Raw genomic sequence first — 16,430 nt, forward strand, 5'->3', positions numbered from 1 at the left:
GAGACGTGCCTTTCCAGCGGGGCTGGGGGCTGTGTGGGAGACTCAGGCGGCTGGGAGGCTCCTTGCAGGAGGCAGGGAAGCCTTTCCCAGGGCAGCGGCCAGGAGGACAGACTGTGAGCTGTGGGCTCGGCGGCTACAGAGTCTGCCTCAGTGGGCGGGGCTGATGGTGTCCAGGTGCCTGCAGCACGCACCCACCCACCCACGGGACCTTGCTGAGCAGCGTCTGTCAGGCAGCAAGATTACCCGAGGGCTGCAGTGGTCCTGTTCCCTGGCAGCTTACTGTCTGGCTGAGGAGGAGTGATGTTCACATATGCACACATGTCATGTGCACACACATGTACATGACAACATCCCACATGCTCCTCAAATAGCATGACCTGTACAGTCACGGATATAGGGCCTAGGGGATAGGAGGCCAAGACAGTCAGGGAAGACTTCCCAGAGGCAGTGGCTCCTGAAAGGCTGTCTGATTCAGGCAGGAAGGGAGCTGAGTTCAGATAGGAAGTAGCAATGAGTCATTGTGTCTGGGGACATGGCCACTCCTTCGCTGCAGAGGGACCTGGGCTGAGAGCTCCTCTCTTATGGCTGCAGTCGGGAGAGAAGTCTGTTGGGGGAGAAGGGGGCTTCCTCAAGGGACTCCCTGTGCCCTTTGGCACCTTCGTGCCAGGTCAGGCTTGAGGCCTGAAGGCAGTGGTGGGGGCCACCAAGGGTCGCCTCCTCTGCTGGGCAAGTTCCCAGTCTGACGGGCCTGTGCCGTGGGCCCCAGCTGTGGGGGCGCTGTTGATGCGCAGCCAGGCCTCGCCGCCAGAGCCCGCACGCTTCCTCCCATTCCGCTGACATCATCGACGCCCTCAGGATCGCTGGGCCGGCCCTGTGGGAGAGTGAATGTGGCTTTTGCCAAAGTTGAGTCTGGAGCCTGGAAACTTCCCTATGGGCAGCCTTGATAGTGGAGTGGCCCAAGGAGCCCACCCAGCCGACCCTGCCCCTCCCGTGGCTGGTGGGCGGCACCAGGGGCTGCCTGGCTTTGCTCGTTCACCAACATCACCCGGGCTGGCCAGGGCACGCTCACTTCCGCCACCACCGAGGGCCCTGGGCGAAGGAGTGAATACCAGGCTGCCTTGGCAGGGATGTGTTGAGGGCTGTGGGGAGTCGGACAGGGGCGGGGGTCAGAGGAGGAGGAGGGTGCACCGTGCAGGCTGAAGGGCCGCGTTACCCTGAGGTTGGCCAGGCTCCCCAGGCCTAGCCTCCCAGCTCCCCCACTTTCTCCCCACCCTCCACCAGTGGCAAAGCCAGCCCCTTCAGGGCGCACGGTGTCTGCCCCCAAGGAGGGCCCATTCCGTTGGGGTTAATGTTGGCCACCTCTTTCTGTCTGTCTCTGGCAGAAATCACCAAGCCGCCCTCAGACGACAGCCCGGCCCACAGCAGTGCCATCGGGCCCGTCATTGGCATCATTCTCTCTCTCTTCGTCATGGGTGGTGTCTATTTTGTGTGCCAGCGCGTGGTGTGCCAGCGCTATGCGGGGGCCAACGGGCCCTTCCCGCACGAGTATGTCAGCGGGACCCCGCACGTGCCCCTCAATTTCATAGCCCCGGGCGGTTCCCAGCATGGCCCCTTCACAGGTAAGGAGCCTGAGATATGGAACGATCTGGAGGAGGCAGGAGAGTAGTCTGGGCAGCTTTGGGGAGTGGAGCAGGGATGTGCTACCCCAGGCCCTCTTGCACATGTGGCAGACATTGCTAATCGATCACAGCATTCAGCCTTTCCCACTGAGCCTGTGCTTGGCATCAGAATCCTTCAACACAGAGGCCTGCATGGCTGTAGCAACCCACCCTTTGGCACTGTAGGTGTGGAGAAAGCTCCTTGGACTTGACCTTCATATTCTAGTAGGACATGTGCTGTGTTGTCCACAAATCCTCATGTACCCTAGAAATGAATGTGAGGGCGGCTGGGCTCTCTCCAGAGCTGAAGGAATCACTCTGTACCATACAGCAGCTTTGTCTTGAGTGCAGCTGGGATTTGTGGCTGAGCAGTTACAATTCCTACGTGGCCCAGGCACCAGGAACGCAGGCTGTGTTTATAGATGGCTGGGCAGCCGCACCGCAGAGCTGCACCACGCTGGTTTGTATCACATGGGTGACCATGGTATGTCTAAGAAGGTGGAGTCCCTGTGAGGTCTGCAGGTGCCCCCACAGCTCCAGGCCACCTTGAGGATTGCCTCTGCCTGCCCAGCCCTGAGTTCCCTCTCCCCTGTCCTGTCCCACTGTCACCCCAAGCCGGCCTCATTGGGAGCCTGTTGGATGACAGGGTATAGATGTAACCTGATTCTCTCTGGGGAGCGGGGTTATCTGGCTTCTCAAGAGCTCCTAGGAGCCCACAGTGGTGGCACCATCACAGTCGCAGCAGCCCCCAGAGAATGCGGCCCTGTCTGTTCCTGGCGTGCTCTGTGCTGCCCCGCCGGGGTTCCCCGCCCCAGTCGCAGGCCCCTTGGAGGAGGTACCATGTGTCTCCCGTTTCACAGATGAGCCCCGGGGAGCTCACTCTAGTAGTGGCCAGAGAGGCCTGCGGCTCAGGGAGCGGGGCACATTTCCAACAGGACACACCGCCCTGGTCTGAGTCTCGTGGGTAGCGGGAGCAGAGGAGAGCGCCCTATGTCTGTGGGGTGGCTTGGCTGAGCCTGGAAGCCACCTGACCTCCCCCGTCCCTTCCCTGCCAGGCATCGCATGCGGAAAGTCCATGATGAGCTCCGTGAGCCTGATGGGGGGCCGGGGCGGGGTGCCCCTCTACGACCGGAACCACGTCACAGGGGCCTCGTCCAGCAGCTCGTCCAGCACGAAGGCCACGCTGTACCCGCCGGTGAGGGGCGGGGCCGGGGAGGGGCGGGGCGGGATGGGGCTGTGGGCCCCTCCCACCGTCAGTGCTGGCCACCGGAGGCTTCCCGGGTTCCTGGGGGCTGTGCCACCGCCTCTGAGGCATGCTTGCTTTCTTCTCTTTCCAAACCCTTCTGCTTCCTTCTTTAATGACATTGTTGATTGTGGATAATCTGAAAACTACACAAAAATATAAAGAGCCAAAATCTCACCCAAATCCACCTCCTAGAGTGGCTGTTGGGCTCCGTCAGCATCCAGGCGGCCGTCTGTGTTCCGCACGGCCCAGCCCATCGATAGCCGCCTGCACCAGGCCTGTCTGCCCTCTGTGAGCTTCCCCTACGGGGTTCCCTCCACAAACACCCTGTTCTTCCACCCAGGGCTGGCTGCTTCCTGGAAAACAGCTGGATGGTTTTGTGCATGACAGACAAACACAGGGTGATTTTCGTGGCTAAAATACTCCCTGGAGCTTTTGGCAGGGTGAGGGGCTGGCTCCAGCTGAGCCACGCCTTGAGTGAAATGACTGTGAGGAGAATAAACTGCCGCCGCCCTCCAGGATCCTTGGGGCTGGCTGGGGAGAACCCCCGTTTCTGGGAGCACAGCCCCAGGATGCCAAGGTGAGCTTGGTGCCTAGATGTGAACTCCTGAGTGTAAACAGCGGGGGCTGACTTGACATGCTTTGTATGCTTTTCATTTGTTCCTGCAGCTGTATGCCCCTAAGGTGAGTCCAGCCCCCTTCTGCTTCCTCTGGGGCCTCGCCAGTGAGCCCCACCTTGCTGGGGCTGGTTCCTCCTGCCCTTCTGGGTATCCCTCACATCTGGGGTCTTGTCTTCTTGTTTTCTTTTTCTTTTTTTTTTGAGACGGAGTTTCACTTTTGTTGCCCAGGCTTGAGTGCAATGGTGTGATCTCTAGGCTCACCGCAACCTCTGCCTCCCAGGTTCAAGCAGTTCTCCTGCCTCAGCCTCCCTAGTAGCTGGGATTACAGGCATGTGCCACCACACCCAGCTAATTTTGTATTTTTAGTAGAGATGGGGTTTCTCCATGTTGGTCAGGCTGATCTTGAACTCCCGACCTCAGGTGATCCGCCCACCTTGGCCTCCCAAAGTGCTGCGATTACAGGTGTGAGCCACCGCACCTGGCCTTTTTCTTTTCTTTTCTTTTCTTTTTTCTGAGACAGGGTCTCGCTCTGTCACCCAGGCTGGAGTGCAATAGTGTCATCATGGCTAACTGCAGCCTCTACCTTCTAGGCTCAAGCAATCCTCCCATCTCAGCCCCTAAGTAGCTAGGACTGCACGCATGCATCCCCATGCCTAGCTAATATTTACATTTTTTGTAGAGACGAAGTTTCACTATATTGCCCAGGCTGGTCTCCAACTCCTGGACTCGAGCGATCCTCCTGCCTCGGCCTCCCCAGGTGCTGGGATTACAGGCGTGAGCCACCGTGCCTGGCCTGGGGTATTGTCTTCTTATGGCACCTGACTGTGGTGGGCCCTGGGAAGGAAGTAGCAGAAGAGGGTTCTTCTTGGTTTCCTGGACAGTAACTGAGTGTTCTGGAGGCCCCAGGGCCTGGCTTTGTTTAGGGACAAAGGGAACTGGTAACCAGAAGCCAAGAGTTTAAACACCCACTGCCCTTCTTCCCTGCTCCTGCTGCTGCAACCCAACTTAACCAGCCAGGAGTGCTAGGAACCCAAGCAGGGCCCCCGAGCACACAGCAGGCAGCTCACGAATTCTCTTTTCCTGTTCTCCCTTGGGAGCTGGGAGGATCTTAATCAGGCAATAAGAGATGGCACTGAGCAGCCAGCTAATTTTTTAAATCACTTTATTGTTTAACCATATGACTCACCCACTTAAAAAAGGGTACAGTTCAGTGGGTTTTAGTGTATTCACAGATGTGTGCAACCCTCACCACAGTTAATTTTAGAACATTTTCCTGCCCCTAAAAGAAACTCTGCATGAAGCCAGCTGTTTTTAAATTAGCACAGTTATTTTGCGTCCATTAAATATATGTTCATGGTACAAAATTCAAAAGATACAGAAGAGTCTGCAGTCCAAAGAGACTCCGCCCCCATGACGCCAAGCAGGACTCCCCGGGAGGCATGACCTCCTGCAGTGTGTTTCTTCTATGTCCCCCCAGGGGTCATCTGTACATATGCAAGCATACAAGAGCGTGGACTTTGTTTTCCAAGCCAGAAGATAATTGTAGATTTATGTGCAGTTGTGAGAAAGAGCACAGACCCATTTATCCTCTGCCTGGTTTCCCCCAGTGCTGCCTGCCATCTTGCATGACTTCCATTCCTATCATAAGCAAGACACTGGTAACGATCCTTTCACCTTATTCAGATTGACATAGGTGTTTTTTGTTTGTTCTTGAGACAAACTTCCTCTGTCACCCAGTGGGAGTGCAGTGGCACAATCACAGCTCACTGCAGCCTCAAACTCCTGGGCTCAAGCGATTCTCCTGCCTCAGTCCCCTCAAGTAGCTCAGATGGCAGGTGTGCACCATCATGCCAGGCTAATTTTTAAATTTTTTGTGGAGGTGAGGCCTCACTAAATTGCCTGAGCTAGTCTTGAACTCCTGAGCTAAAGTGATCCTCCTGCCTCAGCCTCCCAAAGTGGTAGGATCACAGGCATGAGCCACTGCGCCTGGGCTGACATATGTGTTTTCGTAAGCCCGAAAGATAGCATCTGAAGAGTCAACATTGAGCCTTGCCTTTTGCTGCTAACGATGTATAAAAGCTGCTGTTCTGAGCATTTCGGAGGCTCCCAGCTGCCGTGTGCACCCTGCCTAGAGCTCTACTGTAACCCGTCTCCGGGAGGAGGTGCTATTGTTTTCCTCATTTTGCAACAACGAGGCTGAAGAACTGAGCATGAACCACTAGCCCGGGTCGTTCGGTTGGTAGGCAGTGGGGCCAGGCCATCCAACTCACAACCACCTTCTACTCTGCTTCCCCCGCACCCTGAAGTTTGTTCTGTTTTGAGGGCACAGCTGTCACATTCTTGGTGGCTGAACAGCACTCCTTGTCAGGCGTGGCTGGGCCCCCACTGGAGGGCATCAGGGTCCCCTCTCCTGCTGCGGTTGAACCTTGGCTGTTTCAACCACTCCTGCCAAGTGGCCCTCTGAAAGGGACAGTCCATCTTTTCTCAGCAGAGGGCCACACCGGCAAAACGGTCCCTGGCACCCTTTCTCTCCACCTGTCTAATATAGAGTAAAAATGGTATCATGTTAAGATCTTCATTTATATTTATTTTATCATGAATGATGTAAGCATCATTTTGTGTGTTTAAGAACCTTTGGGCCCAGCGTGATGGCTTGCAGCTGTAATCTCAGCACTTTAGGAGGCTGAGATGAGCGGATCACTTGAGGCCGGGAGTTTGAGACCAGCCTGGCCAACATGGAGAAACCCCGTCTCTAGTAAAAATTTAAAAATTAGCCGGACATGGTGATCCCAGCTACTTGGGAGTCTGAAGCATGAGAATTGCTTGAACATGGGAGGCGGAGGTTTCAGTGAGCCGAGATCGCGCCATTGCACTCCAGCCTTGGTGAGAGAGTGAGACTCTGTCTCAAAAAAAAAAAAAAAAAAAAAAAAAAGAACTTTTGTCATTTTATTTTTCTCAGAAGGGTCTGTTCAAAGTCCTTCTTCTATTGGGTTGTTGATACTCTTATTCATTTGTAAGGTCTCTTTAGATACAGATAGACTGGAAATTGGCCCAGAACCTGTGCTGTGTATTGAAAATAATTTGTTTCCCAGTCTTTTGTCTTTTGATTTGGGTTATGGTACGTTTTACCATTTATATAATGCAAGTATCAATCAGCTGGCGCTGGTGGCTCACACCTGTAATCCCAGCACTTTGGGAGGCCGAGGTGGGCGGATCACCTGAGGTCAGGAGTTCGAGACCAGCCTGACCAACGTGGTAAACCCCCGTCTCCACTAAAAATACAGAATTAGTGAGGCGTGGTGGCACATGTCTGTAATCCCAGCTACTTGGGAGGGTGAGGCAGGAGAATTGTTTGAACCCAGGAGGTGGAGGTTGCAGTGAGCCGAGATCGCACCATTGCACTCCAGCTTGAGTGACAGAGTGAGACTCCATCTCAAAAAAAAAAAAAAAGAAAGAAAAAATTAGCCCGGTGTGGTGGCGGGCACCTGTAGTCCCAGCTACTCGGGAGGCTGAGGCAGGAGAATGGCGTGAACCCAGGAGGCAGTGAGCCGAGATCGCGCCACTGCACTCCAGCCTGGGCGACAGAGCGAGACTCTGTCTCAAAAAAAAAAAAGAAAAGAAAAGAAAAGAAATTATCAATTTATCAATCTCCTCTTTTATGGCGCATGTATATATATATATATATTTTTTTTTTGTTATGTTCAGAAAGGCCTTCCCTGCTCTGATCATAAAAAACAACTTATTTTCACACTCTCTCTCTTTTTTTTTTGAGACAGAGTTTCGCTCTTGTTGCCCAGGCTGGAGTGCAGTGGCGCAATCTCAGCTCACTGTAACCTCTGCCTCCCGGGTTGAAGTGATTCTCCTGCCTTACCTTCCCGAGTAGCTGGGATTATAGGCATGCACCACCATGCCTGGCTAATTTTGTACTTTTAGTAGAGACGGGGGTTTCTCCATGTTGGTCAGGCTGGTCTCGAACTCGCGACCTCAGGTGATCCACCCACCTCGGCCTCCCAAAGTGCTGGGATTACAGACGTGAGCCACCATGCCCAGCCCACACTCTCTTTCTTAACGTCCTCCTCCTTTCATTTTACGTTCACATCTTTAATTCTTCTGGGATGTAATTAGATTTGATGAGCAAGGTGGGCATCCAGCTTGTTTCTGGGCTGATGGCTTATGGGTGGCGTGAATTAGTCGGGGTCTATCAGGAGGCAGAAACTCTATGAGAATTTGAACAGAGAAAGTTCTGTCTACAGGCTTATTACCAGGGACTGGAATAGCAGAAATTGAACAGTGAGATGTACAGAGAACTCTAAGAATGCAGGAATAGGCCAGGCATGGTGGCTCACACCTGTCATCCCAGCACTTTGGGAGACCAAGGCGGGTGGATCACCTGAGGTCAGGAGTTCGAGACCAGCCTGGCCAACATAGTGAAACCCCATCTCTACTAAAAATACAAAAAAATTAGCTGGGTGTGGTGGCGCATGCCTGTAATCCCAGCTTCTCGGGAGTCTGAGGCAGGAGAATCACTTGAACCTGGGAGGCAGAGGTTGTAGTGAGCCGAGATCGTGCCATTGTACTCCAGCCTGGGCAACAAGAGCGAGACTCAGTCAAAACAACAACAACGCAGCAATAGCAGATGAGCCGAGGTGGGGCCTCCCCATCCCCCACCTCCCACCCCCCACCCTGGGCCGAGATCCAGTCCTCTTTGAAGAGGGCCTGGCCGTGGTTCACGGGACATCTGAGACATTGCCGAGGCGCTGCACTGGTGGATCTTGCCAGAAGTCTGCCCAGTGCAGATTTGGGCAGAATCTCAAACTCTGCCTTGGGATGTAGGAGAGAAACCAGGCCTGGTCAAGTTCATGGGAAGAGGTGGAAACAGACCCCATAGGCTGGGGCTTGGGCAGCTGTAGGAAGCCCTCTCTGCTGCCTCCCTGCCTGCTCTCTGCTTTGAAGCATCTTCCCCAGTGCCCCCAGTCTCGTGCCCTCTCAATGTTGGGGTCAAATCCTGAGGAATACCCAGACTGGCTCTCTGGGCCAAAGAGGACCCTCTCCAGAAAGAGCAGGGCCCAGTGCGGCTTCCTAAAGGGCAGGGGAAGGGCCTGGCCACTCCCCAGAGGCTACTCACCAGCCATCAGGATAGCCCCAGGAAGCAGGCCTTCTCGAGCCCATTTTATTACTTTATTTTATTATTTTATTTAATTTTAAATTTATTTTTTGAGACAGAGTCTCACTCTGTTGCCCAGGCTGGAGTGCAGTGGTGCGATCTCAACCCACTGCAGCCTCTGCCTCCAGGGTTCAAGGGATTCTCCCACCTCAGCCTCCCAGGTAGCTGGGATTACAGGTGCCCGCCACCACACCCGGCTAATTTTCGTATTTTTAGTAGAGACGAGGTTTCATCATGTTGCAGGCTGGTCTTGAACTCCTGACCTCAAGTGATCCGCCCGCCTCGGCCTCCCAAAGTGCTAGGTCAAGCCCATTTTAAAGTTGAAGAAACTGAGGCTGAGGTAAATTCCCTCCCCAGGGATCCTGCTGCAGCCAGAAGGTGGCAAAACAGGACTTCACCCGGGTCTGTCTGGCGTGAAAGGCTGTGTTCTCGTACCACCCTAGGGGGCCTGAGAGAACTGAGTCCCTCGGGCATAACTGACAGTTCTGTTCCCATTATTCCGCAGGGGCTCGGATCTGGCTGTATCCTTTCCAGGATGGCCTTGGAGACCCACATAAGCCCTACACCCTTTGGAAAGCTGCATGTTGGGTTGGGGTGCCGTCAGTGGCACTTGTGGAAGGTGCAGACCTGTGTGGGTGTGTGGGCCCAGGGCCCCTGGTCCCTTCCTCCCTTTGTAGGGCTGGTTGTGTGCTGCCTGGACCTGGAGGGCACGTTCACGTGGTGAATTTGTCTATTTACTATCCCCGCTTTGGGGCTGGTGCCAGCACAGGCCCTTGTGAAGGGGGTGCCTTTGTCTGGAGTGGGGCTGCGGCCCCTCCCTCAGCGTGGTGACTTCTGTGTTTGGGTCAGGGCTTCAGCAGGGACGCAGAGCTCCTGAGTGTTCGGAACAAGGGCGTCATTGCAGGAGTTAGACTGTGTGTGATGGAGGGAGGAGGGGCAGGAGGAAAGGTCAGAAGGAGAGTTCCTGGGAAGGTCCCTGAGGAGCCTGGTGAGGTGCTAACTGGTGTGGAGGACACTCAGGGCCTGTGGGGACATCTCCTACTGCTGGGGGCCAGCCACAAAGGGGACTGGCCGAAGTCCTGTCCCCGCCTTCACAGCCCAGCATCTGGTCACAAGGCAGGTACTTGGAAGGGCGCGGGCACCTGGGACAAAAGTGCCTGGGTTCCCTTTGCCTTTCACTGAGATGACCTTCGGGGCAGGTGGCTGCTGCCTCCCTTCCTGTCCCCAGGTTTTGCCAACTGGCCAGAGGAAGGGGTCCTGGGAAGCAGGGGGGCCAGAAGCCCTCTCTGCAAGGAAAGCCCGAGGGGTGTGGGAGGAAGGAAGGAATGCCCAGGCTGGCGAGGCTCTAAGTCACCCTGGCTTGGCTCTCCTCAGATCCTGAACCCGCCGCCCTCCCCGGCCACGGACCCCTCCCTGTACAACATGGACATGTTCTACTCTTCAAACATTCCGGCCACTGCGAGACCGTACAGGTAGGACATCCCCTGCAGCCCTCCATGGCCATTGGGTTCCCGCCAGCCCGTGGTGGAGGGGCCTAATCCCCATGCCACTGATGAGGTGAGGTATTCTGGGTGCTAGTGGGCAGGTGCCGGGCCCAGCCCTGCCTCCCTCTGCTCTGCCAACCACACTAGGCTGCCTCCCCAGACAAGATCAGCGGGGACTGCGTGTTGGGTTCAGAAACCAGCAGAACTCCACGTTCTGAGCTGCTCTTCAAGTTGCTCCTATGGAGGTTACTTTTAAGCTGGGAAATGGCTGTGGCGTCGAGGGGCCGGGGGCTTGGGCTCCAGAGTCTGACTGTGTGTTTGAGTCCGGCTGTGGAAACCTAGCCATTGAGATGCCCCCTCTTGGTGGCTCTGTCCTCTTAGGATGGGACAAGTCTGTGAAGGCTGCTGCAGCACCCACCGTAGACCCCTAATCGTGTGACGTCACCAGGATGGTCCGGGCTGCTCACTTGCCACAGTGGCCTGTTTGAGCCCGGGAAGCCAACGGGGCTGCTCAGCTGGACACCAGCCCCCCGAGCTGCCCATGTTGGGGTCACAGGCCCCACCTCCCTGGTTGGGGAGGGGCAACTGAGAGTGTGGAGAGGTGGGACCCAGGTGTGCTGGTCTCCGCAGGGGCTGGATCAGAGCCTGGGATGGGCAGGGTGAGCCTCCTGACCTTTAACCCAGTGGTGTCAGGCAACGTGGCCCACCCGCCAGCTGCACCAGGCCCCACCCCCAGAGGTGAAGGGGTGGGATAGGCTGGGCCTGGGCCAGGACACCTCTGGACCACGCATTCCTCATTGCTTGGGTCCCTGGAGCAGCAGGGCCTCCCGAGTGTGGTGCCGCCTGCCACCTAGTGGCCATTTCCACGAACTCCCAGGCCTGGCTGGGGAGCCAGAACTGCAGCCTCCATTTCCACCCCACTCCGGGTCGGGCCACCTCCCTGATGCCTCAGTATTATATCAAACTGTCACAGTCTGTCCCACAGCCTTACAGACCACTGTCTCCAGAATGGTCACATCCACACTGGGCAGCCCAGTCTCGCTAGTTCCTCGTCCCACCTCCTGCCTTTGCTCATGCCCGTCCTGCTCTGGGCCCACCGCGGACACATCCTCCCTCCCCGCCATCTGACCTCGCAGCAGCTGGGCCCCAAGAGGAGTATCCTGTCCTGCTGCACTTTTCTCAACACCCGGTGTTGGCTGCACCTTCCCACCCATTGCAGGCCCCTCTGTGACAGGACGGGGGCTCCTAAACACACCACAGTTCCGAGTCTGAACTCACACAGTGGGATGCGGCGTTTCTGGGCCACAGTTGGGTGCAGGTAGCCTCTGGGAGGATGGGAGGTCAGGAGCCATCTTGCGAGTCAGGTTGCTTGAACTCAGGATGGAAGTGTCCCGGGCCCATTGGTTGCTGTATTAGCCTGTTCTCACGCTGCTAATAAAGACATACCCAAGACTGGGTAATTGTAAAGGAAAGAGGTTTAATGGACTCACAGTTCCACCTGCCTGGGGTGGCCTCACAATCATGGTAGAAGGCAAGGAGGAGCAAGTCACATCTTACATGGCTTCAGGGAAGAGACAGCATGAGAACCAAGCGAAAGGGGTTTCCCCTCGTAAAACCATCAAGTCTAGTGAGATTTATTCACTACCACGAGAACAGTATGGGGGAAACCACCCCCATGATTCAGTCATCTCCCACTGGGTCCCTCCCACAGCACGTGGGAATTATGGGAGTACAATTCAAGATGAGATTTGGGTGGGGACACAGCCAAACCCTATCGGTTGCCAACATTTACAGTAACAGTGTTAGGTGAACTGTTGTCCAGTCTCCTGTTTTGTCGGACACTGTTTCTAGCACCTTCCAGGCAGAATCTCATGTATCCTTCACTTTCGAAATGGGTACTATTTCATCCCCACTTTTATCAATGAGAAACTAAAGCTCAAAGAGGTCAAGTAAGTTCCTGGCCAAGGTCAGCTAGCAGGCTCTAGAGGCCTCGTTCTCCTTAGAGGCAGCCTTGCCAGGGCCCAGGCTTGGCAGGCTGCAGGGCAGGTGCGGGCATGCCCATGGTAGAGGTGGGACCGTTGAGGCTCAGAGAGGGTAAGTGATGAGCCCTGGCGACACAGCGGGGTGGGTCCAGAGTCCGGCCTGCATCTTCTGGAGCTGGCCAGTGGACAGGCCTTTCCCGTTCACAGCCCCGGGGCTGCTGTGCCCACCAGGGCGGATGTGCCTACCGAATCCCACTCCTCTGTGTGTGTCCCTTTCAGGCCCTACATCATTCGAGGAATGGCGCCCCCGACGACGCCCTGCAGCACCGACGTGTGTGACAGCGACTACAGCGCCAGCCGCTGGAAGGCCAGCAAGTACTACCTGGATTTGAACTCGGACTCAGACCCCTACCCACCCCCACCCACGCCCCACAGCCAGTACCTGTCGGCGGAGGACAGCTGCCCGCCCTCGCCTGCCACCGAGAGGAGCTACTTCCATCTCTTCCCGCCCCCTCCGTCCCCCTGCACGGACTCATCCTGACCTCGGCCGGGCCACTCTGGCTTCTCTGTGCCCCTGTAAATAGTTTTAAATATGAACAAAGAAAAAAATATATTTTATGATTTAAAAAATAAATATAATTGGGATTTTAAAAACATGAGAAATGTGAACTGTGATGGGGTGGGCAGGGCTGGGAGAACTTTGTACAGTGGAGAAATATTTATAAACTTAATTTTGTAAAACAGAACTGCCATTCTTTCGTGCCCTGTGTGCATTTGAGTTGCGTGTCCCCGTGGAGGGAATGCCGACCCCTGGACCACCATGAGAGTCCTCCTGCACCCGGGCGTCCCTCTGTCCGGCTCCTGCAGGGAAGGGCTGGGGCCTTGGGCAGAGGTGGATGTCTCCCCTGGGATGCATCTCTGAGCTGCAGGCCGGGCCGGCTTTATGTGCGTGTGGCCTGTGCCGTCAGAAAGGGCCCTGGGCTTCATCACGCTGTTGCTGTTCGTCTTCCTCAGATTCTTAGTCTTTTTTTTTTTTTTTTTTTTTTGAGACGGAGTCTTTCTCTGTCATCCAGGCTGGAGTGCAGTGGTACAATCTCAGCTCACTGCAAGCTCTGACTCCCAGGTTCAAGTGAGTCTCCTGCCTCAGCCTCCCGAGTAGCTGGGACTACAGGTGTGCGCCACCACACCCACCCAGCTAATTTTTGTATTTTTAGTAGAGATGGGGTTTCACCATGTTGGCCAGGATGATCTCGATCTCTTGACCTCGTGATCCGCCCACCTCGGCCTCCCAAAGTGCTGGGATTATAGGCATGAGCCACTGCACCCAGCTGACTCTTAGTCACTTTTAAGAAGGGGACTGTGCCTTCATTTTTCACTGGGCCCTGCAGAATATATGCCTGGGCTCTGGGCTCTTCTGAACCTATGTTGGCTTCCATCTGACCTCTCTGTGCCAGCCCAAGGCTGCTGCTCTTCCTGAGGGCAAGGAGCCCCATGACTGCGTGTTGACTCGCTGGATGGGGCTGCTGAGCCCACTCTGCCACACCACGTGCCCCTGGCAGGGAGGGAATCCCTGGGTCCTCACAGGAACAGTCAGCAAGCCACACCTGACGCCTGCTGTGGGCCCATCCCTGCGGTGCTGGAGAAGACAGACAAGGCCTGGTCACTGCCTCTGCAGGGTCCCCAATCCGTGGAAGGAGACAGTAATCTAGGCATTTTCGGTGGGGAAGCTGAGCTGTTCTTGTGTCCTGAAGGCCAGGCGGGAACAGCCCTCTTCAGAGGGAAGGGAGAAAATGCGCATCGCATCAGTGGAGAAGGGCCTGACTTCCCTCAGCATGGTGGAGGGAGGTCAGAAAACAGTCAAGCTTGTTGCTGGGTGACAGTGCATTTAATAATCAAAATATAGGCTGGGTACAGTGGCTCATGCCTGTAATCCCAGCACTTTAGGAGGCTGAGGCAGGTGGATCACTTGAGGCCAGGAGTTTGAGACCGGCCTGGCCAACATGGCAAAACCTCAACTACTAAAATACAAAAACTAGCCGGGCGTGGTGGTGCGCGCCTGTAATCCCAGCTACTTGGGAGGCTGAGGCAGGAGAATTGCTTGAACCTGGGAGGCGGAGGCTGCAGTGAGCCCAGATTGTGCCACTGCACTCCAGCCTGGGCAACAGAGCAAGACTCTGTCTCAAAAAAAAAAAAAAAAAGCAATACAAAATACAAATATCACTTTCACTAAAAGAAGGGATGGAAGACCCAAAACAAACAGAAAACAACAAAATGGCAGGAGTAAGTCCCTACTTATCAATAATAACATTGACTGTAAATAGGCTAAGCTCTGCAATCAAAAGAGTGGGCCAGGAGCGGTGGCTCACGCCTGTAATTCCAACACTTTGGGAGGCTGAGGCGGATGGATCATTTGATGTCACGAGTTTTAAGACCAGCCTGGCCAACAAGGTGAAACCCCATCTGTACTAAAAATACAAAAATTAGCCAGGCGGTAGTGGCATGCATCTGTAATCCCAGCTATTTGTGAGGCTGAGGCAGGAGAATCACTGGAGGCTGGGAAGCGGAGGTTGCTGTGAGCCAAGATGGAGCCACTGCACTCCCACCTGGGCGACAGAGTGAGATCCTGTCTTAAGAAAAAAAAGAGTGGATGAATGGATCAAAAAACAAGACCCAACCATCTCTTGCATACAAGAAACACACTTTACCTATAAAAACACACTAGGCCAGGTGCGGTGGCTCACGCCTGTAATCCCAGCCCTTTGGGAGGCCTGACTGGCAGATCACCTGAGGCCAGGAGTTTCAGACCAGCTTGACCGACATGGCAAAACCCCATCTCTCCTAAAAATACAAAAAAACAAAAAAAAGAAAAAGGCTGGAAGTAGTGATGTGTGCCTGTAGCCCCAGCTACTTGGGAGGCTGAGGCAGGAGAATTGCTTGAATCCGGGAAATGGAGGTTGCAGTGAGCCAGGATGGTGCCACTGCACTCCAGCCTGGGCGACAGAGCGAGACCCCATCATAAAAAGAAAAGAAAAGAAAAGAAAAGAAAAACGAGAAAAACAAACACAAAATTAGTAGAAGAAAAGAAATAATAAAGATCAGAGCAGGCCAGGCTCATGGGCACAGTGGCTCAACTCCTACCTGCTCAGGAGTTTGAGACCAGTCTGGCCAACATGGCAAAACCCCATCTCTCCTAAAAATATGAAAAAAAAAATAGGCTGGATGTGGTGATGTGTGTGTGCCTGTAGCCCCAGCTACTTGGGAGGCTGAGGTGGGAGAATCACTTGAGCCCAGGAAGTGGAGGCTGCAGCGAGTCATGAATGCACCCTGCACTCTAGCTGGGTAACTGGAGTGAGATTCTGTCTCAAAAAAGCAAAGACCAGAGCAGAAATAAATGAAATGGAAATGAAGGAAACAATACAAAATGATACAAAAAGTTTTTTCGAAAAGATAAAATCAACAAACCTTTAGCCAGACTAAGAAAAAAAGAGAGAAGACCCAAATAAATAAAATCCGAGATTAAAAAGGAGACATTACCACTGATACCACAGAAATTCAAAGGATCATTAGAGGCAACTATGTGCAACTATATGCTAATGAACTGGAAAACCTAGAAGAACTGGGTAAATTTCTAGACACATACAACCTATCAAGATTGAACCATGAAGAAATCCAAAACCTCAACAGGCCGGGCACGGTGGCTCACGCCTGTAATCCCAGCACTTTGGAAGGCCTGAGATCAGGAGTTCGAGACCAGCCTGGCCAACATGGTGAAACCCCATCTCTACTAAAAAAATATAAAAATTAGCCAGGCGTGGTGGCGGGTGCCTCTAATGTCAGCCACTCGGGAGGCTGAGGCAGGAAAATCACTTGAACCTGGGAGGCATAGGTTGCAGCGAGCTGAGGTTGCACCACTGCACTCCAGCCTTGGCGACAGAGCCAGACTCCATCTCAAAAAAATTAAAATAACAAAAACCTGAACACACCAATAACAAGTAATGCGATGAAAACTGTAATAAAATGTTTCCCAACAAAGAAAGCCCAGGAACCAATGGCTTCACTGCTGAATTTTACCAAACATTTTTTTTTTTTTTTTGAGACAGAGTCTCGCTCTGCCGCCCAGGCTGGAGTGCAGTGGCGCAATCTCAGTTCACTGCAAGCTCCTCCTCCCGGGTTCATGTCATTCTCCTGCCTCAGCCTCCTGAGTAGCTGGGACTGCAGGTGCCCACCACCACGCCCGGCTAATTTCTTGTATTTTTAGTAGAGACGGGGTTTCACTGTG

The 16,430-nt window shown here is 54.2% G+C and overlaps 1 protein-coding gene across 3 annotated transcripts in view; it reads left to right on the plus strand.

The window, feature by feature from the left end:
- Positions 1–12,894, plus strand: part of LRP5 (LDL receptor related protein 5) — a 137,664-nt gene extending 124,770 nt beyond the window's left edge. For 2 of the 3 annotated variants that reach the window (XM_016921396.3, XM_016921397.4), the window contains 4 exons: positions 1,383–1,619; positions 2,714–2,853; positions 10,060–10,157; positions 12,431–12,894. In XM_016921396.3, coding sequence (XP_016776885.1) covers positions 1,383–1,619; positions 2,714–2,853; positions 10,060–10,157; positions 12,431–12,692 — 737 coding nt within the window. In that variant the 3' untranslated portion in view covers positions 12,693–12,894. The remainder of the gene's footprint in view (positions 1–1,382; positions 1,620–2,713; positions 2,854–10,059; positions 10,158–12,430) is intronic. The other variant, XM_024347283.3, reaches the window with a different exon arrangement.
- The last annotated feature ends 3,536 nt before the right edge of the window (positions 12,895–16,430 follow it).

This window comes from Pan troglodytes, chromosome 9, assembly GCF_028858775.2.
Source record: "Pan troglodytes isolate AG18354 chromosome 9, NHGRI_mPanTro3-v2.0_pri, whole genome shotgun sequence".
Taxonomy (NCBI): Eukaryota; Metazoa; Chordata; class Mammalia; order Primates; family Hominidae; genus Pan; species Pan troglodytes.